This window comes from Pieris brassicae, chromosome 8 (assembly GCF_905147105.1).
Source record: "Pieris brassicae chromosome 8, ilPieBrab1.1, whole genome shotgun sequence".
Classification (NCBI taxonomy): domain Eukaryota; kingdom Metazoa; phylum Arthropoda; class Insecta; order Lepidoptera; family Pieridae; genus Pieris; species Pieris brassicae.
The window spans coordinates 13,623,764-13,651,696 of NC_059672.1; the positions used below are offsets into that span (position 1 = coordinate 13,623,764).

At 30.8% G+C, this 27,933-nt stretch overlaps 2 protein-coding genes across 4 annotated transcripts; both read left to right on the top strand.

Moving 5' to 3' along the window:
- Positions 1 to 964: 964 nt before the first annotated feature.
- Positions 965 to 14,490, top strand: LOC123713188 (ceramide synthase 5-like). Of its 3 annotated transcripts, none has more exons than XM_045666740.1 (9): positions 965 to 1,373; positions 1,864 to 1,984; positions 2,450 to 2,470; positions 8,188 to 8,409; positions 8,796 to 9,017; positions 9,524 to 9,642; positions 10,351 to 10,495; positions 11,607 to 11,698; positions 12,087 to 14,490. In XM_045666740.1, exons 1-9 carry the CDS (start codon positions 1,195 to 1,197, stop codon positions 12,094 to 12,096), a joined length of 1,131 nt encoding a protein of 376 aa, XP_045522696.1. In that variant the 5' UTR covers positions 965 to 1,194; the 3' UTR covers positions 12,097 to 14,490. The 3 variants fall into 3 exon arrangements, with proteins under 3 accessions (XP_045522696.1, XP_045522697.1, XP_045522698.1); XM_045666741.1 differs by having other exon boundaries at positions 2,453 to 2,470; XM_045666742.1 differs by lacking the exon at positions 2,450 to 2,470 and having other exon boundaries at positions 966 to 1,373.
- Positions 14,491 to 15,081: 591 nt separating this feature from the next.
- Positions 15,082 to 27,780, top strand: LOC123713837 (ceramide synthase 5-like). The gene is made up of 8 exons (XM_045667720.1): positions 15,082 to 15,407; positions 16,146 to 16,263; positions 18,333 to 18,554; positions 25,108 to 25,329; positions 25,848 to 25,966; positions 26,483 to 26,627; positions 26,964 to 27,058; positions 27,369 to 27,780. The coding sequence occupies exons 1-8, from the start codon at positions 15,229 to 15,231 to the stop codon at positions 27,376 to 27,378; spliced, it is 1,110 nt and encodes a 369-aa protein (XP_045523676.1). The 5' UTR covers positions 15,082 to 15,228; the 3' UTR covers positions 27,379 to 27,780.
- Positions 27,781 to 27,933: the final 153 nt, after the last annotated feature.

A 27,933-nucleotide genomic window follows, 5' to 3' on the forward strand; every position in this document is an offset into this window, starting at 1 on the left:
GCTTGAAGATTGTAAAATCATGATGATGCTTGATGGTTTTAATTCTTAAAACTAAAATAATTGTTCTTAGATTTTGGTTGATATTATAATAGCGAATAACAGACATTATATTTCTAAGACATTAGCAATTTATTTTGCCAATCCTATACGACTATTCTTTTTAAGAATTCAGTTTTTAGATAGACGTCAAATGATAACCAATTTAAACTATGCTTGATTTCAACAAATACAGAACGAAATAAATGTTTTCTTGTAGTAAATCACCCCCAAAAGTATGAGCATGTAATTAGCTCATGCTTTATCACGTTTTCACAAATGCGTTTGGCGTTAGTAAGTGATGTTCTATAAAAAGTGACTTTGCCTCAAGCTCAAGGGGGCTTAGTTAAGATGCCTTAACGCTAGTGTATGTAGACGACGTATCGTCGCACGACGGTTTTCTTCTTCTCCACACAAATTATTATAATATTAAACCATATAAGGTTTACCTATAATAAGAATAGGGACTAAAGCCATAATAGAAAAGGTACATGTTAATCCTTTTTTCTAACGGAATCCTGATGAATAATATTTTTTTTTAATAACGACGCCTCCTCTTACTTGGGTCTTTAATAATAACAAGATATAACAATTGATTATTTTCCAACATTCATCTTACAATTTATTTATTTACAGCCCATGCATGGCCAAGTTCTAACTAAATATAACATAAAAATAAAATACAATTAAGCTATTTACAAAATTTACGTAACCCACTAACTCTTAACGAATTAAAAAATTCGTTTTTAACGTAAATGATCACGTGACAAAGCGTCCTTACAAAAGCTAATTTGTCTCAAGACCTTGTCTGTGTTCGTCAGTGTGTCAAAACCCAAACATCAACTATCAAGTTGGGCAGAGTGCCGAATGATAGATAGATATCTGTGGTCTGATAATATTCATGTGTGCTAAATGTTATACTATTGTGCCTTTGTATATATATAATATATACATAGTTTAAATAGCTAGTTTATTAGTCGATGTAAGGCCGTAATGCCGTTGATTCTTACTAAATCGTCAATTGGTATTCTGTATACACTAATTATTTTTTATTTAGTGATAAAAAATATATACTGAAAGCATTATTAATTTATTATATATGTAACAGTGAAGTGTCAGTCATTTAGTAATTAAGTTATTTTTCAAGTAGTAGTGATAATGTTGCGGTATTTATTAGATACCTTTTGGAATGAAGATGTTTGGCTGCCGCCAAATACTACTTGGGAGGACATTAAACCGGGACCTGATAAGGTTGTGGTTTATAATGATCACAGGCATCTTCTGTACCCTATACCTTTAGCTTTTGTGCTTATCGCACTGCGCCACCTCATAGAAAAGTAAGGCCAAATATTTATCGTAACTATGTCATCTATATGTAACCGTTCATCTGTGACTCATATTTTTTTATCAATTATAGATTAATTATAAGTGATATGTTATCTTATAGTAAAATATTATATTATAATATTCAGTTTATTAAAGTGGTACTCCAAAAGTTTGATTCATATTTACAAATTTACTGTATATTTATAATATTAATTAAAGTATAATATATAATACATGTAATGAATGATTTTATATTTTTAAATGTAAACATATTTTTGTATCTTATAAATAAAAATTATCAGTAAATCAGACTAAGGCTTTACAGTTGAGACATTTGGTTCAGTTTTATAAGGGTCATACTTTGCACAGTCTCTATTCTGAATTATACCCCAAAATCTATGCTGTTTCCTGTTTCATATAAGGTTAATTCTTTTAAATATATAACAGTAATAATAATAATCAATCAATATGAAATGCACATAAATAATATATTTGTTGCAGCTATTGGTTTGCACCATTTGGCAAATCATTAGGTATAAAGAACACAAGATCAAAAAAGGCTCCCATCATCCCCAAACTAGAAGCAGCATATCAGGAATGTTCTAAAATTAAACATAAGCAGGTAAGTGCATTATCAATTATTGTGTTTTCATCTTAGGTTTAAACTCTATTTAATTCTAAATGGTTAAATACTATATAAACTATTCAAAATATTAAGAATAACTTTAGTTATGTACCTAAAAAGTGACCACCTATTTATGATAAAAGCTTACAGCTGTATTTTATGTCACTGTTTTTATTGGTTGATTTTCATTATTCATAGATCAAAAACGAAATATTTAAAACTTCTTTAATGGAGATAAACACTAAAGAAGTTTAATTAATGTTTATATTTCCTAAAGACGTTTTATTTATGTCTTCTTTTACTTAGTAGTTTACACAAAAATATATAATCTGTATTGATTATTTTTATAACATACACACAGTGATATCAAACTTAATGAATAATAAATATGATTTTTGAAAATAACTTTGTGGGTTTGTTGTGGCTTATTTAACTTCTAACTGTGGCTTCCTTTCTTTCCAGCAGTTTTTCAGCAGGGAACAGGTAATTTGCATGATTCATACTTTTAAAAGCTTTTTCTTAATTTTTCAACTGCTTATGCTGCATATGTACAACTTTTAATTATTTATTTTGCTTAAGTCCCTGAAGTATATTAAGATGGGAAGTATGAATTTGGTAGTATGGAACTTGCATACTTCTATTATTCATACTGTTTCTTAGGGAGGCTTCTAATACAATAGATTTACAGTAAAATCTGTATTATGTAATATATGATAAAATGTAATATTGGTTAAAAAACTATTGTTTTACTGGCGATTTCGCTACCTTTTTTATAACGACGTCGTTATTCTGTATTCGGTTTGCAATGCCTGTACATATTTAAATATAGATATGATTGTATACGCAAAACTACTAGTAACGTTTTCCTTTACGTACTTATCATTCGCTTAACAGTTAATTACTACCAACCGGCCCTGGCTACGCACTACTAGTAGAGCATAGTAAACCTATTAGTTTACATACGCGGCGCACGCCAGCAAAGCTCTTATCTCATGGAAGTGATACTGTTCAATAATTATACATATTGCAGAAATTAATGATTTATACAATTCGTGAATTTGTTCAGTATCTTTTTTCGTTGTCATTATTTTACCCCCATAAAACTACTTAAAAATTCACATTCTTCTATTAAGGCTCTTATGAAGAAATCTATATTCATTGATTATATTAAAAAATATCGAAGGGATCCCTATACTTTATATTGTTAGCTAATAACGATGACGGGATTTAGATAGAAACATTTATTAAGACGCATAAAGACAGATTTACGCCCTATTGTCGAAAATCTATAATTTTATAATATTGCGGTATTTATGAAGAGAAGAAACTGAAAATTAAGTAATATTTTCTTCATACTCCATTGGAATGGGTATTTTAGGATTTATAATGAAAAATCTCCCTTTAACATGTACAATAATACAATCCTTTTCTTATCAAATGTGTTAAAACTAAATATTGCCTAAGATTTTCCGTGAATGATATACAAGTTTAAATATATATAAATTGTCATTGTCTATCGATGAAGGTTAGCAGAAATCGAGATGACCACGGCCTCCTAGTAACCATAAACCATAAAGACACTTTTTAGAGGCCAAGCGATACATCCACGCTAATATATGGGATTCTAAAATGAGTCTTTATTTAGACTTATGGCTACTATGGCTTTTATGCACTTATTTGTCGCAGTTTTAATTAATATTTCTATGATTTAACCATGACCCAAGTTGTAACTCAGAATGCCTGAATTACAGAACATTGTACACTTTTGAACTTCAATAAGAAAATCTATAAAAATAAAATTCTTCTAAATTTACATGTAGGTACTGCCAGTCCTCAAATCAAGAGAGTATAATAGACAAGAACTGCCCAACTCTGCATCACTCGATTATTGTGTGTTTTACAACATGTAATTTGTACTCATAGCCTACAATATACCATATTTTAATCATACTGTACATACGATTTATTGCTCGAATTGCTACGTCTGACATCTTTCTTTCTTGCATTCTCCTTGACCAAAAATTGTGTATCACAATTGACCACGAAAATAGTACTATTGTCATCTAAATAAAACCAGTCAAGTGATGTCAACTGTATTGATTATAATGATCATTGCTTCAATTGTTTAGGATAGAACTCAGATATACTATATATTAGAGCCACGGATCGATCTATATTTTACGAAATGCTGTTCATTATAAAGTCACTTACTATCAAATTAGTAATTGCTGGATTTCAACGTATTACTAATTCTATTAATTATGTTTTTAATAATTAATTAATCATTAGGTTAACGATAAACTGATGTTTATATTAATAACACGTTATCATTAGACGCTGTCTGGTTACAAATTTTGGAATTTGAATGTTGGAGTTTCGAGCACGTGATTAAATTGCTGCACAAGAAAACGATACAATTGCTTATCTTGCTGCATACACGGGTGATCCCTTTTGTCACCATTTGGCTTACTTATTTGCATAAATAAAAAAGTCTAATTGTTTAATTAGGCGGAAGTAGTAGATACATGCAACTATTTTTTTATTACCATCTGCGTATGTTAACTGAAATTAAAGAAATATTCGAAATTGCAACGATACGTAGCTCCTACGCGTTACCTTATCGCGTGATTTTCATTTAGATTATTTCATTTAGGTATTAATAACATTGTACAAGCGACACGACTAAGAACAAAACAGTATTTTATTTGTTACTAGCTGAACATATTTCCTAAATTTATCTCTTCATGAACACCTTCTACAGAGCGCAACTGATAAATAAAAACAACTTGAATCGGATAAGCGGTCTTTGAATTTTGAGCTTAGCAACATATTTTGCGATTCATTTTAATTTATATATGTATGAATGGAGTAGTTCTAAGTAGGTTATAGAATATTATTACCGCCTTAATAAACACCACTGAGCTAGTCAACGGCTAATATTTGGATGCTGCACTTAGCTTGAAAAATATTTTAAAATTTCAAATACATACATACAAACATACTATGTCATTAAATATTAGTTCACGCTTAACCCTGGCCTCTTTTTAGTTTAAATTAGACATTGGGCGTACTAAATGAGAGATAAGATTTACGATCGCCAATTCTGGTCTATTAAATTTTTTTACATCGTTTATAGCAATGAAATAATAATTTTATGACGACAGTTTGCTTAAACTCAGATATAACAGATATTAAAATTTTCTTCATTACGTGTATACATGAAAAGTTTATTTGATGCCGGCGGTATATAAATTATTATACCGACGAACTTATTCCAAACCGTATATAACTGATAAAACGCGATTACTTGGGAATGAAATTTTGGTTAGTAGCTGGCGTCAAGCAATTTGTAGTAATGGGAATCAGACTTTGTATACGAATTGTATGTAAGAAGCCAATTGGAGTGGCAACAACAGGCCGCTGACCTATATATGGTTTTTTATCCATCTATATCTCTGCATTATTTGTACTTATATAGATTAATTTACTTATTTAATAAGTTCTATAAACGACATGTGTTGATGCAAAAAGTGAGAAACATAAAAACAAATTTTACACACATCAGTAATATTAGAACATAAAAAGTGTATCTATATCATCAAACTTAAACACACTAGCTTAGAACAGAACAGACCGTGAAGGGAAAACTCGCGAGGAAACCGGCATACCTTAGACACAAAAGTCGACGTGTTTCAGGCCCAGAAGGCTTAATCCTATTAGAAAACACACATAAAAGATTTTTAAATAAAAGTCACATTTTTTACACAACAGTCAATCAAAAAATATAAATATATGTAAAACTGCGCTATGTGCCCAGCTGCTCACTGAAGTATCGTCGAACCAATTCGACTAAGATCCTTCAAGAACAGAGCGTTCCAATTTTTCAAACGCCGCTAACGCACCTGTGAGCGTCCATGGGTGGCGGTGTCACTTAATATAAGGTGATCATCCTACCCATGAGCCACCACAAACCACCAAAATGCAATATTATTAAGAATAGTTATAGTGCGACGTAGTATATCCATATAGTAAAATTAGTCGAGAATATGGCAGTAAAGGAAACCATTCAATTCAAAAAATATAAATTTTTGTGTTAATACAAGCTGTGATCAGCATAATATTGATAACAATGCGACAGATCACGTGGAGGTGACCAGGTGACAATGTGACGGTCAACTTATCGTTACTGTTACAGCGCTGCGATTGGAATCATTACCAGTGCATATAAAAGTATATGAATGACATCGACAATAAATACAAGTTAACAGTAGACTTGGTTAGAATTAAGTGCTTACTGCCGCTCGTGGACACGTGATGGTCTTTAAGGTAATGGTATGCTCTTCTCTTGAAGGCTCCTATGTCACGGCTCATAAATACCTAGAATGACAGCTGGTTCCATAAAGTGGTTTTGGGCGGCACGAAGTGTCTTAAAAATTTATCTCGAACGCCAGATATCAACATGTGATTAAAATTAATTTAATATAAATATTTAAATGAATAAATTATTTATATGGCGATGGCGCGGTCTGTCGCAGCCGTCTCAAATTGGTTATCTCGCGATTCAGTTTTCTTTAATATCCAATCTCATAAATAAATGAAATGGTATTGAATAATATCCTCCACGGTTATGTTTACATTTGTTAAAATATAAACGCAAATTTAATTAATCAATGACAATGGGTTTTCAGTGCTTTGTTGAAGTCAGAGAGAATATATTTCTAATCTAAAACCAAGATTTTTAATGTTTTAGAATTTTACAACGAATGGAATTCGGCATTAAAGTAGTCTGTTCAATACTCTGCATGTAACATTAAACATTAGAAATACTCAAAGCTAACAAATTAGTTTTAATTAGCAGTGTTATTGAAACCTGTAAAATCGGCGTTGAACACAATGCCCGTCTACAACCAATTATCACAAACATACCTTGGCTTTCGACCTACTTTCGTAAGCACACAATTTACCGCGCCCAAAAACAACGTTGTGATTTTGCGTTGGATTCGTCTTTCAATAATTTAGGGAATTTATGGCAATAAACCTAAAGCTCTTGGAAGTTATTTATAATTTCTTGTTATTGGCTTCGAAAATACTGAGAGCTAAGAAAAAACTTTTTGAACGGATTAAAGCTATATATTATTATTAAAACTTATAGTTATTTACATAATTCTAAATTTTAAAAAAAAATCCGACGTTTCGCGTACTTTTCAGCGTGCGTGGTCACGGTGACTGAAGACGAAAGGTGTTAAATGTCAAAAGTATCACAGCTGCATAGATATATACCTTTAATCTGTTCAAAAAGTATTTTTCTTAATGCGTAAAAGCTATTTTAACAAAAGACAATACTACTGAGAGCTAGATTTTTCAAAGCACAGAGACAAGTAGACAAAGTTAATAAGGTTTTGGTGGTTTTTGCTATCTTAAATTATATCTAGTAAATCGATTTCCCTATAGTTATACAATTTGAGAAATACATTTTGTAAGGTTCATACACCTTATCTTTTAAAATCGAGATGGTTACGACATCACGATAATACCGCTATGGTATTTTAAATAAGATTTGTATCTTTCATATATTTAACTTGCATTAAACTAACTCATCCACCTCTTCTTGAACCAAATAGTAGACTTTATTTTTTTCTTCTTTGCTGTAATTGTTTGCAATTTCATATCTTTATAGAATGTATAGCGATAATCGGTCTATGCTGATAAGCTAATCGTTTGGCCCAAATTATGACTCTATGTAACACGTGTGAACCTTGAACGATTTTTGTGATAAGGGATATCAGTCTTGTGATTCAAAGATTTCTTTGCTATTTTTATTACGAATTAGATATTGCTGCTAATAAGAATTGACACTTTTTGAGCTTCGGGTATAAATATCTGTTATTGGCGTTAAAAAAACGTGTAGTGTAGGAAATAACATTTAACAATAATGTAAAATGAAAAGCATAGGCCATAATAAACATAGAGACAGTTTTAAATATGTAAAATATAATAAATGCGGTATTCGAAAACTTCACTCTAACACACTGCACTCGTTATAAAACTTGCTTATTTGCCTTTTTGCTTTTTATTTTTTATATTTTATGTTGGTTCAATAAACATATTAAATTGTAAAATTATACCATTATGAACCCATCATTCAATTTGATTAAAACAGATACTATCAATTTTTCCCCAAAGTACAATGTCTTCCACAGATATGTGCACTAGCGAAGCATCTAGATATGACGGAGCGTCAGGTGGAGAGATGGTGGCGCCTGCGAAGAAGTCAGGACAAACCATCTACACTCGTCAAGTTTTGCGAAAATGCGTGGAGGTGTATCTTCTACCTCTACAGCTTTTCTTATGGGGTCTTCATACTTTGGGATAAGGAATGGTTGTGGGATATAGACCAGTGTTATATTGGGTATCCACATCAGGTCAGTTGGTATAAATTTTGTAATAATTTATCGTATAGGAATAATTGTACAATAAGTATATTGTGAAATAAAACGGTATAGGTAAGTATATTGGTTTTAAAACAATGCTGAGTTCTTTATACTCACAAAGAAGCTGTCACTTAGAAATTACAAACTAAAATTGTGGTCTATGGACTACTAATCCTTATAATGAAGATTCATCTTGATCTAACGGCCTTAATAGATATAGATTTGTGTGCATCGTTTTAAATTAATACTAAGTTATGGTTTTCGTGGAGTAGCAAAGGCTCCTTCGACTGAACTCTGGTTGTGTATCAGTTTCAGAAAATCATGCGAAATGTCGAATTGATTTACAGTATTGTTATTCTTTATTTAATTAATTTCAGGGTGTAACAAGCGATATCTGGTGGTACTATATGATATCGTCAGCGTTCTACTGGTCGCTGACATTCTCCCAGTTCTGGGACGTGCGTCGGAAAGACTTCTGGCAGATGTTCGTGCATCACTTGGCCACTATCGCTCTGCTCTCCTTCTCCTGGGTCTGCAACCTTCATCGCATTGGCACGCTGGTGCTGCTATTGCACGACTGCGCTGACATATTTTTAGAGGTATTGCCGCAAAATATTGTAATCGCCATTGGCCGGAATTTCCTTAATAAAGTTCGTTATCAAAAACGGTACAAATTAATTGGGTTTTTGATCTCGAATTGATGTTAAATTTGTTGTTAAAAATATATAATTAGGAAGGTGGTAATGTTCTAAAATTTATAGGAAGTTTTTGTAGTTCCAAGGCTAAATTCTAAATAAGAACTATTATTAATTTTTTTTTTGGCAAACAATAAGCCTGGATGTTATCGCGTAACTTCTGTAGTGTACCAATAAAAAAATATATTGTATTAATATTAATTTGACGGTGATGCTAATCAGGAACCAAAATTTGTCGAAATAAAATAAACACCTATTTTATCACCGAATTAACCAGGCAACAACAGTGCCAAAAGTGAACTTCTTAAAGTTCTTTAAAACCAGTTAATTTAATACTTCTAGTATGATCACTATTAAACAAAACTTTCCAATATATATTTTAGTTAAATTACATTTTATTAAAATTTCAGGCGGCTAAAGCAGCGAAGTATGCAAACTATCAAAAGTTTTGCGACGTCATATTTACAATTTTCACCGTCCTCTGGATTGTTACCAGGCTTGGTATCTATCCATTCTTCATTATTTGGAGGTGCGTATTGAAATCATAATAGAATTGTGTATGACATTGTAACCAAGAAACGCCCTAAAAGGAAATGGGAAGTTTTTTTGTCATGGGCCTTACTGCTGTTATGTGCTTTTCAAATTCATTATTGTTATGCGACCTAAGTAGGGTTTGACTGGCCTTTAGTGCGCAATTCATTCCTGAGGTTTGAACCCCGGCTGTCGTACCATGACGGAAAACATTGTGAGGTAACCGTAATGCCTAAAACCTAATAAAGGAAGATGAAGGACGGAAGATATCCTATTACAAAAACAAATGATCACGATACAGATAAAAAAAAACTACGGAGTTTTCGACTGACATATAGTAAAGACTTATTCGAAGCTGAACTTCGACGTATTATGCTCATGCTCTAATTCGATCAAATGCTTTCATACCAAAATTTTACGCATTTTTTTCAAGTTTGTATTAGCAACAAAATCGTGGGCAGATGCATTGAAATTATTTTGTTTATGAAAAAAAAGGATACTGCCACATGAGATTGTGAATATTAAGAATTTACATGAAACATGTAACTATATATTTCTGAGATAAATCTTGTAATCAGTAATATTATTATTAGTATTATTGGATTTTGCCTGATATGCTGTTTCTAAACTTTTTTATTTTTAAGTTTTTTTACTGGTTTAATTAAAAAATTGACTCCCATAGTTAAAAGACAATACTAAATTTCAGTACATCGATCCGCGCTCCCATGCTTCTACCGATGTTTGCAGCGTACTATATCTTCAACTCTCTACTATGTCTGTTGCTTTGTCTACATATGGTATGGACTTGGCTGATACTACAAGTTGCCTACAAAGCTATCAACGCTGGCAAGGTAAGCTTTTCTATACCACGATGACAGCATGCTTACTCTGCAATTTTGCAAGTAATTTTATTTTTTAGCTTGTGTTACACGTTTGCGTAAAGGATTTTGAAAAAACAAATTTAAACCTGTCTTTTTAATATTTCTATCGTGTTTTTAGAGGAGCGTTGTAAGGAGATTCTTATTTGCTTAAGAAATATATTTATATATTTCAATAATAAACATTTTATCATCAAAACTACTTATACTAATTTATATATCATTAAAGTACCTGACTTTTTCATTAAATGTTAATCAGACTAATTACACTGTTTGAACTGAATCACTCATCTGTCCCTTTTCATTACATCATAAATACACATAGACAGAAAGAGACAAAATAGAATTAATTTAACTTTTATGAATAAGAGGGTTATAGTTTTAATTTGTATAGTTTATGTTAATATTGCAAATACAGCATATTCCTCATAAACTAATTTTAGTTGGAAAACAATGTGTAGTGTGTATGCATAAAATATACAAGAAAATATAACATCATAAATGATACACACATATACATCAATTATATTAGAACATAATGTTGACTTATTTTAGTATTTTTAAAAATTACCAGCTTTTTAAGCATATTACACACAGTGATAGATAAGTTAGTGATCTTATCTTAGTCTATCAATGGCAAATTTGGGATGGGTCTGCCAAAAACCAAGCTAAACAAACTAAAAGGAATTGTTTATTGTTTGTAATTAACTACATCAAATTGGCCTCCATTGACAAATGGCCTATAGATTTGTTTATACATATGATTGTTGGTAATTCTTAAATATTCATAACATCACATTGTACTAAAACGGTTCTTAGTTGGTAAAACTACTTACAAGTAACTAATTTCTTTAACCAAAATATATAGAGAAGGCACACATGGCTGATTATTTTAGTAACTATTTGTTGAGACCTCCTTTTCAGCAAGAACTATGCTTGTGATCGGATATTCCATATAAATTTACAGCAAAAAGAAAGTTAAATGTAAAACTGTAGTTTACCTTGATACCTTACCGTTACATACAGAACAAATATTTTGAAATGAAGTGGCGTTTATAAGTAAGAGAACTTCTTTACATTTCAGATGGAAGGTGATATTCGCAGTTCCAGTTCAGATGTAAGCGATAGTTCACCTCAATCCAACCACAGCACGCCGAATAGGGTCAATAATAAAAAGTAAATATGTTTTTTTTTTCTTAATAAATATTAGTAATAATCTCTTCCCTAAAGTAAATTTAGTATAATTTTATTCAAAGTTTACTAAGCAACATATTAATAATACTTTGGTATGGTTCAATACTGTGAACCATAGATTTTAAATTTTAAAGAAAAATATTTCACATTTGTCTATGATTATCAGCGCGAAAAATGACTAATATGTCAAAACGCAATACGTTCTTGACAAAGTCATCCAGCGCGAAATCTGTAAAGTTTTATATAAGACTATAGACTTATATATAAATATAATATTATTGGTTAATTATTACAAGTTCAGGGGATGACTCGGATATAAAAATAATGTAATGTAATAAAAATATATGTAAAGGTAACTTTTTTTTTTCAGAGACAAGTAAATCACAGGATGTGAAGTCAATATTTGTAATTAACGAATCTGTTGTTATTGTTGTATTACTTATTTTAGGATATGGATAAATTTTTTGCTTGCTAATTTACTGAAGAGGCTGCAAGATTGTTCCTTTAGTTAAGATTGTACTGTTTTTATTTTTAAGCTAAATGCTTGTTTGCCTAACAAATTGAGATAAATAATAATTGCCAAATATTATATAATAAGCAGCATTTATATCTGGGACCAGATACAAGTGATACTTCTTCTTTTAAGTGTATTGGCATTGCTTAAATGGAAATATTTTAATTTATACAAAGAGTGATTTCATTAATTCATAGGCATGCCTAGCAGGTTGTAATGATAACTGAAACCAAAGAAACAAACCCTGTATTTAAATAAATGCTAATAACCAAATTCATATATTATTTACGTTGTAATAGTTTAAGATGACTTAAATTAATTAACTTTTTGTTATGGTGTTTATTTTGTATGGTTTTTCTTATGGATATTATACCAATCAGTAGATGTTTAAATCAATAAAAATAACACTTATATTATTCTAATGTAGCACTTTGATAAAAATGAATGAAGAGTTCTCAATTGACATTGTAATTTTAGGCTTCTTTCATTACTGATAAAAATGATGGTCGACCTTGTTAACAGTCTTTCATGTGGCTTTATCTAAAATTCGTAATTGATTGAAATTTTTCCAATTTATAATGCATGATTATATCACGGCCGTCATTTTGTTATCATTAATTTAAAAAAACTATATAAATCTGTGTAGTTGGAATTGTATAGCTTGTTTTCCTTTATTGATTTCGTATGTATTAAATAATCATGACGACTGATTTATCAGGTGGTTATGTATTTTGTGGTGATGTTTTTTTAAAGGGCTACAACTTAAACACCAACAACACACACCCACATACTTTACATAGAAGAGAATATCAGAGAAAGAGAAAATTTAGACAATGCGTACTGTATTGGATATTGAACAATTACAATTATTTTTGATATGAAATTAAATATGTATAAATAATATATATTGAATGAAAAAAAAAATTGCTGGTTTCCACAATTTTTAATTCGTTTATTTTTTTAGCTACACAGGTTCATATTTTGCTTGATTAATTCATATATCAAATATTGTATGAACATTGACAATGTTTTTTTAAGAAACTTATTTGTTAACCCTTAATCTTATTGGCTGTTGTCTATGATTAAAATATTTTATAATTTGGATGTAAAGCCTTATAAAATTAGTACCAAAAATCCATATCAATAGAGTATTTAGCACTTTATAGTTAAGTAGGCAATGCTAAAATCACCCAAAGACGCTTTCATAGTTTTTATCTAGATAGGTAATGTTATAGGACAATTACGGTTGTATTAGAAAAAAATAATTTAATGGTTCTTAATAATAGACCAATTTTTAAATCTGTAATTAAGACACAGTCGTGGTCTCGAACGCCAACCACCACAGTTAACAAACCAGCTATTTTTGACCTGGTGATATTTTTGTCAGGTGTAGGAGGCTTCGAGTGTAAAGTTTACAGTAAAAGTATTGTTAATTCGATATTATATTTATATTTGAGTCGCAAAATTGATTCCTTACATCATTTTTAGAATTTTAAGTAAAAATTCACAGAAAAGAACAAAATCGTTAGTTTGTATGTTTATATTTGATATTTGTTTTCTTTTTATAGTATAGATTGTAGAAGAAATTATTTTTGCTGTTGTTTTTATTTAATTTTTAGGAGTTTTTACTCTCATTTGTCTAAATGCGTACTTTTTACGCTTTATCACATTAAATAAATATCAATAAGAAGTGTTAAGGTGTTTGTGCCTTTATTATGATAATCATAAAATACGGATGTATGAATGATACCCATTTAATAATATTAGTCTTTAAACCGTTGCTGTCTGTTGGTGCCCGAATATGTGTATTGTATTATATATAAATTGAATTTCATTGCATTTTAATTTGGTATATATGTTTAACTTCATACTTTTTCTATGACTTCTCAGTATTAGTAACACTTTTATTTAAAAGAAATACTATGAAAAAAAAATTACATGATTTATTAGTTATATAGGTTACTTAATTCAACCTGTGTTGTCCTGGCTTGTGTAATTAAAATAACATAATAATAACATAATAATTTTTTACTTGTATAACTACAACGCTGGTGACTTTTACCAAAATGGCTACATGCCCCACATTAAATGGACATTAATAATTGTTTTTGTTGTATTGGATTCTGTTACATATTATATTGACTTAAAAGACTATCTTCATGATACAGTGGCTATTGTTACTTGTTGGTGTGACTGAGCTTGATATGCACAATATAACTTATGTATGTTATAAAAGAGAAATAAAGAGATTTGATGCTATTGTTTGACTTTATTTCCGATTTTAAGCATACATTACATTTGCAAAATTTGAAGTAATCTCAGGAATGACTTAATCCATTATGATTTTATTAGAAAAACCTATATTCAGTAAAATACAATACTACATATTTAAAATTTATCTATAATACAACTATACTACAACGTACAAAGTTGCCAGTAAGTAAATTAAAAAATATATATTTAGCTAACATTTTGTAGTTTAGTAGAACTAAGAATTAAAGAAGAAAAGAAATAAATTTGAACTAAGACAAAGACAATACATGAAGCATATCTCTCGTCTCGGTGTTTTAATTATTCAGTATACATGAAAATACACGTTGAATGGTAAACCTTCTTCGGGTTTACAAATATTCAAACCGATAAAAAAGGTTTTGTTGTTGCCTGATACAATGATTATTGGCATAAATCTGCTATCGTAATTCATAAAGATGTATAAAAAATGGTACATTCGAATTAATCTCTTTTGAATTCTGCAGATTGTTGAAGCTTGTTATAGATAAAATCATTTTTGTGTGCTATCCTTTTAAATGTATTGTAATTTGTAAATTGAAAAGTTAAAACGTTGGCAACTCTGACCTGTCCCTGTCGCCGCGCTTCGTCAATCATACGAGTTAGTGGTCCGCGGGCATAACAAAAATTAATTTAATGGTTATTTTTAGTTAAATTTTAGTTTTGCTAGCTATTGACGGTACTGTGAATAGTTTTATTAGTAAAAATTATGTTGCAGTCCTTATTAAATACGTTTTGGAGTGAATATATTTGGTTACCGCCTAACACAACATGGTCTGACATCGCGCCCGGGCCGGAAAAGCTTGTAATATATACGGATCACCGGCATGTCTTCTTTCCTATACCGTTAGCACTCGTTTTTATAAGTCTCCGTTATGTGCTAGATAGGTGAGTACCGAAAGTTATGTATTACTCACCAAGTTACTTGTTGTAATTGACTCCTAGTCGGGGGCGTTAAATTTTCGAATCTTATACCATCGCATTAGTTTTTAATCGAAAAACGTTTGCATTTCTTAGGTTTCCGTAAAAGGATTAGAATGTCAATACTATATGTCCCATATTATTTTTCGATTCTTTGTAGTCATGCAATTGTATTCATTATGTGAATGTGTGTACATTTAGTAATGTATTTGAAAGCCTGCTCGACAATAATTCATAATTTCATTTCCTTGCAATTAAAATTGTTGAAGACATTTATTTCCTTAGCTATAATAATACAGCACCTAGGTAAAAAGTGTATTATTGTTAGCACATAATATTTTAAATGTTACACTATAATTGACCGGCAAAAATTATATATTAATAAAAAATTTCAAGTTACAAGCCTTATATATATATATTTTATCATTTAAATAGGTAAAAATTGCCAAATTTTTCTTCCTGAGAATAAAACTTGTTTGATAATGCATATCATGATATTATTGAGATAATGTTCTTTGAACCACATGATAAGATAATTAATTTACTATTACCTACATTAAAATATAAATATGTTATATGTATTTCATATTTCTGTATGTAAATACTTAGACATACATTTTAATTAAATATTTTTTGATCTTTCAATTGTTACTTTCAAAATCAATTATTAAATTTAAGAAATATATAATACATGCAGTTTTTCAGGATATTGTATGCTCCATTTGGTAAATACCTTGGTATCAAAGATATAAGACCAAGAAGAGCACCTGAAAATCCTAAACTAGAGGCAGCTTATAGATCAGGACCTCGTAACCACAAACAAGTAAGAACAATTCATCTTCTAACAGCTTAACTTATTATTTATAAAAATTCTAAAATAAAGTCATACAATAAATAAGTCAAAACATTATATTTTTATATTCTTTAGTATTATTAATGTGTGCAAGATTGATATATATTTTTTCACACATGATGTTGTGTATGTCCTATATTCCATAATATATAATTTCATTATATTCATATCAATATGTTATTTAGTGTAATTGAATTTAATTTGTCTAACCTGCCTTGTTATATATATTGGTAATGGCATACTTGCATTTATTTATACAGAATTTTTTTCAAAGTAATTATCTAGCATATCTTGAGATATGCTATGATGAATGCGGCTAGTAGACTTTAAATTAAGATGTAGAGGTTGGGTCTTTATTTCTCTTTCTGTGATAAAATTCTGTTAATATTAAAAATATATAAAGAAGTACCAAAAAATATATATGCTTATTTAAATTTAAAGTAATCATTTCTTCTTACAAGTGATGAATAATGTGCATTCCTAAATAAATATTACAAATATTAATATATTTAAGCCCTATACTAATATTTATTTTATATAAACTTGGTGTCAGCATGGGTTATCTATATTATTAATAAAGGTCAAGAATTCAAGGTATCATTATCTTTAAGGAATTTCTGTCAATATCATTTTTGTAAAATTAAATATGAAAGTTTATGAACCTTGATTTTCTTAAATATTGTAATACTCAACATACATGATGCATCCTTGTATTCTTTGTCAGTATTTTTTGCACTCTTTTATTATAGCTTGGCTATATGTATAAATCAGTCAAGAAAATTAATTTCATATGTATATTTATACACAGAATGATTTTAAGAAAAACAATAAGAAATTAATAGTGTGTGTGAACGAGATTGAAAATTCAATAAAAAAAAACTTCCATTTGTAAGTCTATAGTATTCTACATAAAACATTCGTACTTGAAGATAAAAAAATATATTATATATATTAATATTATTATAATATATAAATGATTTAGGAAATAATAGGTATCATTTTTCACTTGTTTTTATGTCATATAGTACTTATGCTATTTACGCATCGTTAAGATTCAAAGTAGGGTTGGCTATTTTATAATGTATAAATTACTTATCAAAACCAAAATAAATTAGTGAAAATATAACTAATGTTATAATTCCCACCACATACAGGTTTCATTAATTATTATTATATGTATATATTATTCAAACATGAGAATCGTAATTCTAAAATGTGAGTCGTTAATATATTCTTATTATTTAGTATTGTGCAATTTTCGTGCCATTCACATGGTATTTTTATCAATCTAATACAGGTTACTTGAAATTATAATATTATCACATGATAAACACGTGTTTTTTAAGCCCCCGAAAACCTATTAAAGTTCTACTAGTACTTTTATTATTTTTAGTAATGGCCTGTCATTGGTTCTCGATTTTTCATTTAGTTCTGTATTTAGATAAACTGAATAAAATATTGTTGTTAAAAGAACATTACAGTGCCCTTGCACTAAAGTGGATGCACTTCTTCCCTTTGGAGGAATATCTAAGTCAACAAAGCAAGTTTCAAATACGTATGTATGTATGAGACTTGGGGCTTTGTTAAAGACATCTTTATATAAATAAGTAATACTAATTTAAGTAAATACTACCTCCTTAGTGTAGATGTATTACATAATTTTTTGTTAAAATTATTATAATCATTTTTATTTAACCTTTGATTTTTAAAAACTATATTATCATATAAGTGCATAAAACACGTTGCTTATTGATGTGTCCAAATCTGTTATAACGACATCGAAGGGACTACTCATATGGTCGTAACAGCCGATGACGTTGTTATAAGTACCTAATAGTTTTACCCGCCGGGATCTTCAATTTTGGTCAATATAACCGGTATATTGTTCTAAACGATGTCGTAAACTGTTTTCACTGATAATAAAAAATATTTTGCCTACTTTGATGTTTATAGTTTAAAGCATTATGTTCTTACTTTTAATTAAAATGCAGTAGATGGAAATAAAAATGATTTCTTTAAGTTAGGAATATGTTTTTCAGTTATGTGCGTTAGCGAAGCAGCTAGATTTGACGGAGCGTCAAGTGGAGAGGTGGTGGCGTCTGCGGAGGAGCCAGGATAAACCCTCTACTCTAACTAAGTTCTGCGAAAATGCCTGGAAAGTCACCTTCTATGTGGTTAACTTCAGCTTCGGAGTTTATATCCTTTGGGATAAAGAGTGGCTGTGGGATATTGATCAGTGCTATATTGGATATCCGCATCAGGTCAGTTCATTGATAAAGACAAGCTGTGTGACTATTTTTTATATTGACTGAGGTTCAAGTATAATTGCGAAGGGAACTTTATATATCTATTTGTATATTGATTGGAAGACAGGAGATTTAAGATTCAGAGTCGAGACCGAACTATGACTAACAACGTCAAAATCCATGACGTTTTATGGAACACAAGGCTGTTCGCGCTCATTTTGATTAGTTTACTTACATTTAAAATTATTTGATTAGTTATAGATGAGTGTTATTATAACTATAACATTTAAAGTAATTTTTATAGTTAATACATAATAAATTAATTATGTATTATATAAAGGTAAAAGTGGTTTTTACCATTAGGTTTTCGACCTTGACCGCATAGTTGTTTATGAGAGGACACGTAATTGTTAGGTTATAAAGCGTGAAATGTCAAACAGAAAGTGATAATAACAGGCGCGAAGGAAAAACGTCACACGCGTTTTTATTTCGTATTTGTTTAGAAACAATTGCAAGAAGTCCTTGCGTGCAATACTGATCGGTAATGAATGCTGGGTAGGTTTTTGCAATAACGCTAAATGCAGTGTGCGGCTTCACTAAACATATTTTTGTGCTGTTATACTTAGTATGTAATGTTTCATAATTTTTGTTTAATCAATATTTCCTTATTTAACAAAATTAAACACGTGGAATTTAAAATATTATTTTAAATCGGTTGAAAATATTCCGGTACTTATGGAGATGTTAATGATGGTGACGCTTGTTCGTGAAATATTGAATACGTGTTTATTTTCATTTTTTATTATGCATTTAGACAAACTAGTGTCAGGAAATTGACGTTCTTTCTGGAATCTGCACTGCATTGATCATACATATTTCTGTGCCAGTTTTATTAATAATTATTTATCATATACAAGTAGGTCATCATCCTTTTGTATTTACAAACAATCATTCTTTGGCCGAAAATCGTTCCAAAACCCACCACGACGAATAAAAACTGCTAATATATTGGGAACAAAGCCACGGCCGTTATCTAGCATAATACTATTTAATCTGAAAAACGCTTGTGAATAAGAATAAAAAGTATAAGTATTTGACCTTCACTGCCTGTGTGATTTTATGTAAAACATTACGTAATCTTGGCACAATTATTTTTTACATAGAAATAAGTCTTGGTTTGGTTTGTAATCAGCTGATTTGTCGGGTCATTAAACCTAATAATCAAGTGTATGTAGTAACAAAAGTATTAACCCAACGCGAACCGTTTAAATTGTCACTTTTGTGTATAATTGACCAACCGGCTTAAGAAAAATCACCTACCATTATTGAATCAGTTGGAGTGTCATTATAATGGTTTCATCTAGCAAACAGTCTATTTTATTCTAATCAAAAATATTGAATGATGATTATTATCACAGAAAACTTGTATCGCTTTTTTTGCTATCTATAGCCCTGATTTCTAATCCTTGGGATCGAGTTGTATAAAGCCTTAATATTAAAGTCGTTATCGCTATCGCGAGTCCCAAAATGTATTTACATACACACATATGTATAATCCATGAAGTATGACTGGCTAATCATGAGACACTCTTTCAAATGAAGATATTATTTATTCCGTGCTGAATAAATATTCTACGGCAAAGTATTAGATAGTTCGTTTAAAAATAATTTACCGTGTATATTGTTTAAAACCTTGCCTTGCGCTTAAAGACAATTTCGCCTGTTTCAGTAATTGCCTAACATTAACCTAAACTAGCGTTACCTTGGCGTTATCTTGACCTGTCAGTGACCTCTATTATAATAATGCTTATTTTTAGCCTGCAAAATATAATAACTTATACCATAATATTATACCATTATTAAAATAAAATTACAGGTTAATATAGTTTTTTAAATTATATTATAAGTATGGACTAATTAACTTTGTAAGGTGTTTTTTGTGTCATGCGCGTGTAAAGCTTAATATATTTTTATATAAACAACAATTTTAATCGTAGATTGAGTAAAGCGTTATTTAATTTAAATATAAATGTCATACGTCAGAATCAGCGGTTTTCTATAGGTGTGTTACATATGAGTGTTGGCTATTAAACTAAAAATGGGTCAGTTACTGAATTTTCTGTATGTATGTGTATGTGTTGGCGAACAAGTGATATTTGCGTCTTCGGTGGAGAAGTTGATAACAGGGATATAGTGAAAATACGAAAAACAAAATCTACGGTTTTAAGACGTATAAATAGTAGTAGACTGTTTGAGATATTCTGATAGTTGTAAAACAGGTGGATAATTTCGTGTACTTAGGCTGTATGTTTAGTCCGGTTGAAAAGTATGATGATCATATTGAAAGACGAGTAAATGCCGGGAATAAAATAAATGGGTTGTTGTATTCGTTTATGTGTAGTAAAGAAATTTGAAATGAGGCTCAACTGACCGTACATAGGGTAGTGTTTATCCCGACCTTAAGGTACGTTAGTGTATGTTGGGTGTGGGAGAAACACAATTATAGTCGTGCAAATAAGTGCATTAAAAAGTATGTGTGGTGTGACAATAAGATGCATAATATGATAGAGAATGCTTGGGTTTGGCCAGGTAAAATGATTAATAGCACTATTTAGATACACTTTTTTAAAACAGACTAATTAAATCTACCACGTAACCAAAATTATGGCGATTAAATAACTATGTGTTATAATATTTTTAATTAAGACACAAGTACTATAAATAGCATCTTAATCTTAATTAAAAATATTTTAAATATTCTCAACGCGCACTACTCGTCGAGCGAGTTTGCTTATCTTGCCGAAGTCGCGTACAAATTATTTGAAGACGTCTATTAAGTATGAGGGTGTGCAATTATTTAAACAATTACCGTCTAAAATTCGTAATATTAGCTCGTTCAACCAATTCAAAAGGGCAATAAATATATATATATATATATATATATATATATATCAGAATGAGTCTAGTAGACTTAAATTAGGTGGTCGGCTGATGGCAGCATGTTACTCGTTCCTATATATTAAGTAAAGAACAGTTCTAAAACTCTGGCCCTTAGACCTAGCGGGCGTGATGAGCGGAACATATTAATTTTAATATATTTATATAACGGATTAATATCTAAACATCTTACACAATTCTTATTTGTGTACATAATATAGTTTTTCTAATATTTTGTGTTTAGTAATGGATTTTACGTAGGATAAATTTAGCTCCATTCATAATTACCGTGAGAGTGAGTATTGTCAAATGTAACTCCAAGTTGGGAGCTATTATCATAGTTTAAACAGAGATAATTAGTGAACGTTTATAACTGCAACTGAATTTTTAACGACCAATCTCTAAGCAAATCCACTTTTAGATAACAGATTTCGGTCGATTGTGTTTAACTTTGTTTTATTTACGTAATTATATTTACGATTTTGTTACTATTGGATACAGGTTAGTAATTATTAGCAAAATAGTTGCATCATGACGGCATTGCCTTGTAATTTGAGTGTACATTAAACATATACATTATTGATATAATGGGAAATATGACTAGTTCCTGTTTAAAAAAATATGTTTGGACCATTAAAAAATCTAAAGTATAATAAGCGTTTGTTTTACAGCTATAATACTGGCGATACAAAGATAATATTAGTTGATATGTTAAGGTAGCATTCAAGTCTTAGCGACTACGATCGTTCAACTACGCGATCCTGGTCGCCTGGTAGTAACCCCTAGATCCATTCCCGCAGCTTTTATGAGTGACAGTTGTGTTATCCGCAGCTAAAAAAATTAACAGTTATTAGAGGCAGAAGAATATGATATTTTTATAATGACATTAATATCTAAGTGTCTGGAAGAGTTAAGACTCAATTTTCACTTCGCTAGCAGAAGAGCTTTCAGATTTACTAAGCAGTGAGTTGTGCGATCTGGTCGCCGACGTCAAGGTCGGGCGTCGCAGTCTATAAGATCCTATCTGTCTATCTTTAATGTAGACTATCTTCAGACTACTTCGTGGTCACACGGCGTTTTCCATCCATTAATTTGAAGGTTAGTTTCTTCTCGTAATGCAAGGTTTTTGATACTTTCATACAAAGCCAATTAGAACGTTCTTCTAGTAATTACTTAAAACGATTAATTAGTTATTGAAATCTTCAATTAAGTATAAATATAAAATATGCCCGTTAGGCTATTAATCAATTAGGATGTACAAATAATTTTTACAGTTAAATATTAAATGATTATGGAAAATCTATCCACTTATTGAACCGTAAAGGTTCCAGAGTAAAATTCCGATTCGAGACTTAGGGAGTCCTATGTGTCATATAGTACGTCTTAAAGTTTCTTCTCTTACGATTGCCTATGCGCGTTACCTCTGCCGTTGGTTAGTTGTTATGTGTATGCTATAGAGGATGCTTATTCTCATAATTTTGAATATTAAAATTTTGTTCCGGTAGAACTATTATCAGGTAATGTTAGGACAGTTCAAGCCGTATTTGTTTGTAGCTCGATAATGTAGATTCTAGCAAGTTTTGTGCCATCGATACTATTGTTGCGTGTAAAGCATTCTTAAACAGACACTTGCCACTAAGTGTAAATGACTCGAAACTATGTTCATTTTCTTTAACATACTGTTTTCAATTTATTGGACTTGTTTGGCAACAATTGTTTTTATCTATTCGAAGCCTCATGTTCCTAACCCCTGTCGCAAGTGTGTTTCCTTTTTGTTGCTCTGATTAGGCATTGTGGCTCTGATAAGCCCGCGATTCATTTACCCTATATAAAGCGCAATTGGCAGCAGTTGTATTTACATAGCAGAAGTGTTGCACGTGCGACCCTCATTAAGGTAAGCATCGTGAGGAAACCCGCATGCAAACCCAAACATCGAAAAATGTATCACTCACATAAGGCTGTAATACCAATTTTATCTAAAAAAAAAAAAGCTTAAAGAAATATATGCAATCTCAGCCCAATGCCTATTTGGCGTTGTAGCGCCACTGGTTTATTATTATTTGTTGGGTGTATCTCTACAAAAAATTGTCTTTGAAAATGTTTGTATTCAATTGTCGGTAAAACGTTGCCCATAGTTACCTAAGTTGTATTAGCTGAAAACAAACAATGACTGGTCATAAATAAGTTTAATGTCTAATACTAAAGTAGGTTAACGATTGTGAAATATCAATAACAATGTTATCCATACGAAATAATAGCATTTTACGGGAATTGCTCGTAAAATACTACGATGCCTTTTATAGCTGTTAATCAGTATCAAAAAAAACCTTTAGAGAACAAAAGTAAAATTACTGCATGTATCTATGGTACCATTTACCTTTAGTTATCTGTGGTTAAGTCTAGTCTAGGCTAGTCTGTAAGATTTCTGGTTACAATAATTTACTCGGTAGGTACCGTTTGTGGATAGAAAAAGAAATATATTTAAATGTGCACTTGCCTTAACTATAGATTAATGATACGCATTATATTAACGTAAACTTAAATAAGAGCTAATAACGTATATTTAACTTTTTAACAGACAAAAATAAACACAGTTGCGAAAACCGTTGTCTGATATTATAAAAGTTTTCAAAGTATAAGGGACCCCTTTATTTGAAATAATTAGTGAGTTGAGGACGAGGTCATTGACGTCCAGTTTGTGCTTTTGTACATCAATTTTGTACAATAGTAACGTTACTCTTAACTGTTAAGATTTTCTATAGAGTTTAGAAGCCGGGGTGGTATGGCAGAGGTGCTGAGTTCGATTACCGGAAAAAGTGACCGTTTCGCGTTAATTGGTCCAGACAGCTGATCCACTCACCATGCCTTAGAATGTAAATTAAAGGTGTGACAAAAAAGTGTCTGCCCCTTGTTTTATGGCGGCGAAGGGATCTTGCGGTGCAAAATTCATTTTTTTGTTTTAATGAACAAGGCATATATTATGATTTAGCTGTATTTATAATAAATTATATCCTGTAGGTTTTACTAATGCTATAGAGCGTGACTAAGCTCAGTCGTAAAGACGTTGACCTCGCCTAATTTAGTAAATATATCAATTGCTGTCAACTCAAGCAATAGACGTACCTACTTATATTGTTGAAAGAAAATTAATTGTTCTCTTATAGTTTGAAACTTACGAAAACATTCATTTTAAAGTTTTAACTTAACTCATACGTTGAGACGCCGTGACCCTGAATGATAATGGGAATTTCGATCGTATATGACATATGTGGCCAATCTGATTTAATATTATTCAAATATGTCAAAGTTGTTTTAATATATATACTATTTATAAACAATTAAAACGACTATAGTTAAACATTGAATTGTACATGAAAACGATAGCCTTTATTGACGATGCAAATCTACGTGAGATTGTGGCTATAGAGTCGTGATTGTTATTGTAAATTGTTATACTTTAAAGAAAATATAATCGTTGGTTTATTCAACAATTATACAGCAACGAAATAACTTCATCACATCTTTATCTGTGAAATAAAAAAAATAAAAATCTATATAGCTTGAAATCCAAATTTGATTCAAATTCCCCTTTTTATGCAGTGTCAATTATAATACCACCTTGCATTATTAGGGTCTGACAGATGACATCTGGTGGTACTACATGATATCGTCAGCGTTCTACTGGTCGCTGACTATCTCCCAGTTCTGGGACGTGCGTCGGAAAGACTTCTGGCAGATGTTCGTGCATCACTTGGCCACTATCGCTCTGCTCTCCTTCTCCTGGGTCTGCAACCTTCACCGCATTGGAACGCTGGTGCTGCTATTGCACGACTGCGCTGACATATTTGTTGAGGTAAGAAATTCTGGGATAATAGAATTCTATACAAATTTATTCTATTACAGTAAGTGGTGTTTTTTAGTAGTTAGTAGTGATATTTTTTACGAAAATTGTCATCGATCATTGGTGGTGTTTCGATACCCCCGTGCCTCGGACGAGCACGAAAGCATCCGACGTACTCGTTATTTTATGTTAGTCAGTTAGTCTAATAGAGAGTGTACTGTAATAATTTAGAGCGATTGCTCAGATCGTGGTTGGTAAAACAGAAGGCAAAAGATCACGTCGCTGTCCACCAACCAGATGGACCGATCACGTGAAAGACTCATCCTCCTCCTTCTCCGTCCTCAAAACTGTACACTGTCATAAGGGAGGTACTGAACAGAAAACGATGGAAACGGATAGTTCGCACCAGATGCTTCCTTGCTGACCATGACGCTCAGACATAAGCTGCCCATTAAAGAGAGACAGCAATTATTTATGTGTATAGTCAGTAGTTTCAAGTTGAGAAATAAAACATTTTGTATGATTTTTAGGGGGTCAAAGCATCGAAATATGCTGGTTACCAGAAGCTGTGTGATTCCCTGTTCCTGGCACTGATTGTCGCTTGGATCTCAACTAGAGTTGGAATTTTCCCCTTCTACATTATATGGAGGTAACTTTTATATTACAAATGTAGGGTTGTTTATTACGCCTAAACAGCTGACGATGCAATTTGATATGGTAACGTAATTTCTGTGAAAACGTTGCGTCGGAAGATTTGATTCAAATAGATATAGAAATATTTTTTGTACTCGTTTGTTTTATGTCTGAATCTTCGTATAAATTACACTTATGACTGTACCTACTAAATTTTTTTTTTTTTAAATAATTATTAATGGCTGAAAAATTTCAAAATTTGAATTCAAAACTAGTGAGATATTCTTTGAATGATTCGGACTTTTCGGTTAGGACTGTCACTCACTTCCTCTTTATACCTATTTATATTATTCTATTAGCAAAATTGTTAAAGTTTCTCATAAGAACTTATTCACTGTTCAGCGTTAAAATTATTTTTGCAATCCACCTAATTTTAAATAACTCTTGACGGTCATAGTGATTTCTGGAATACAAATGAAACTTATTCTTCAATAAGACGAAAATCGTGCACAAAAATTATTATAACTTTCAGCACTCTGGTACGAGCGCCACAACTAGTACCAACGTTCCCGGCGTACTATATATTCAACTCGCTGCTTTGTCTGCTTCTCGTACTGCACGTTGTATGGACCACTCTTATCCTACAGATCGCGTATAATGCAATGAAGGCTGGACAGGTGAGATATAATAATGGCTTGAAATAAAACCTTCTAAAAAAAGTACATATATATATTTTTTTATTTTTTAAATAAAAACACTGCCATAGAGTTTCTATATTATAACCTTTTTCCTTAGCGTGGCACCTACGCCCCACAGAGAAGGAACTTAAAAAATATACTTACAGTTTAGTTACCTAGAGATGTTTTCCTGCAACCTTTCATTTAACTTTCTTAAGTGAAAAATTCAATTTTTATTTTTACATATAAATTTAGCACTCAAAAGCGAATAATTGAAAGCCATATATATCCCGTTTTAATTGCAATATGTCGTATGTACAACCTTATCAATTTCAGATGGACGGCGACGTGCGGAGTTCGACGGAAGTGAGTGACAGTCCTAACCACTCGAATCATTCTAATAATGGCTCTCCTACTAGGAGAAACAAAAAGTAAGTGTTATTTTTTTAAACTAATACTAAATGCTTTTAAAGTAAATAGAATGATTGAATTACATAAAATTCTATTATCCATATAATTAAATAATATTTGTATTTCGTTCCTATAATCGTAATTTCAATTTACAAAAATAAGTAATAGAACATATTATAATGTAGAGAAGAGTACTTGAGTTGTTACTAGAATTACCTGGGAGAGGTCTCTTATTAGCTGCCCGTTGATATACATGTCTGCCTGTTATATTTATTAAACACGTTCAAATTTTGTGCTACCCTCAATTAATATATTTTTTTTGTATTTCAGGAACACATAAACTAAAACTTCAGTTCTCGACAAGATCTCCGAAACGATATTTTTAGATATACACTTATTTCTTGTATGTCCTTACACGATATTCGATTATTCTAAATGTTATTACCTCGAAAGTTATATATTTTGTAATATACTTTCAACAGGTGATGTGGGTTCAGAAATAACTTGATCATTGCCATATATTAGCAAAACTAAACTGAAAAAGAAGTTTCATAAATATGAGTGAATTTTGATTATTATGTAAACTACATTTTAATGAAAAATATAACCTGTCATTTGAATGAAATTTTTCATTAAGATCATTTCGGACCAATGTCATCCGAATAATGTAGGTAGGAATATGAATGTTTGTCTGTCACTGTGATCGATGTGTAGCTAGAAATAATAAACATATAGAGGCGTTTTTGTGTTCGTATATTTATAATCTGCATTTTAGATAGAAAAACCAATAGAATATATTGGTATATTATCAATAAATTTCCAAAAACCTTTGGCTCTGTCGCATGGTGTAGATACACTATATTTTTCTTCATTTTGATTTTTACTTGGGACCAGA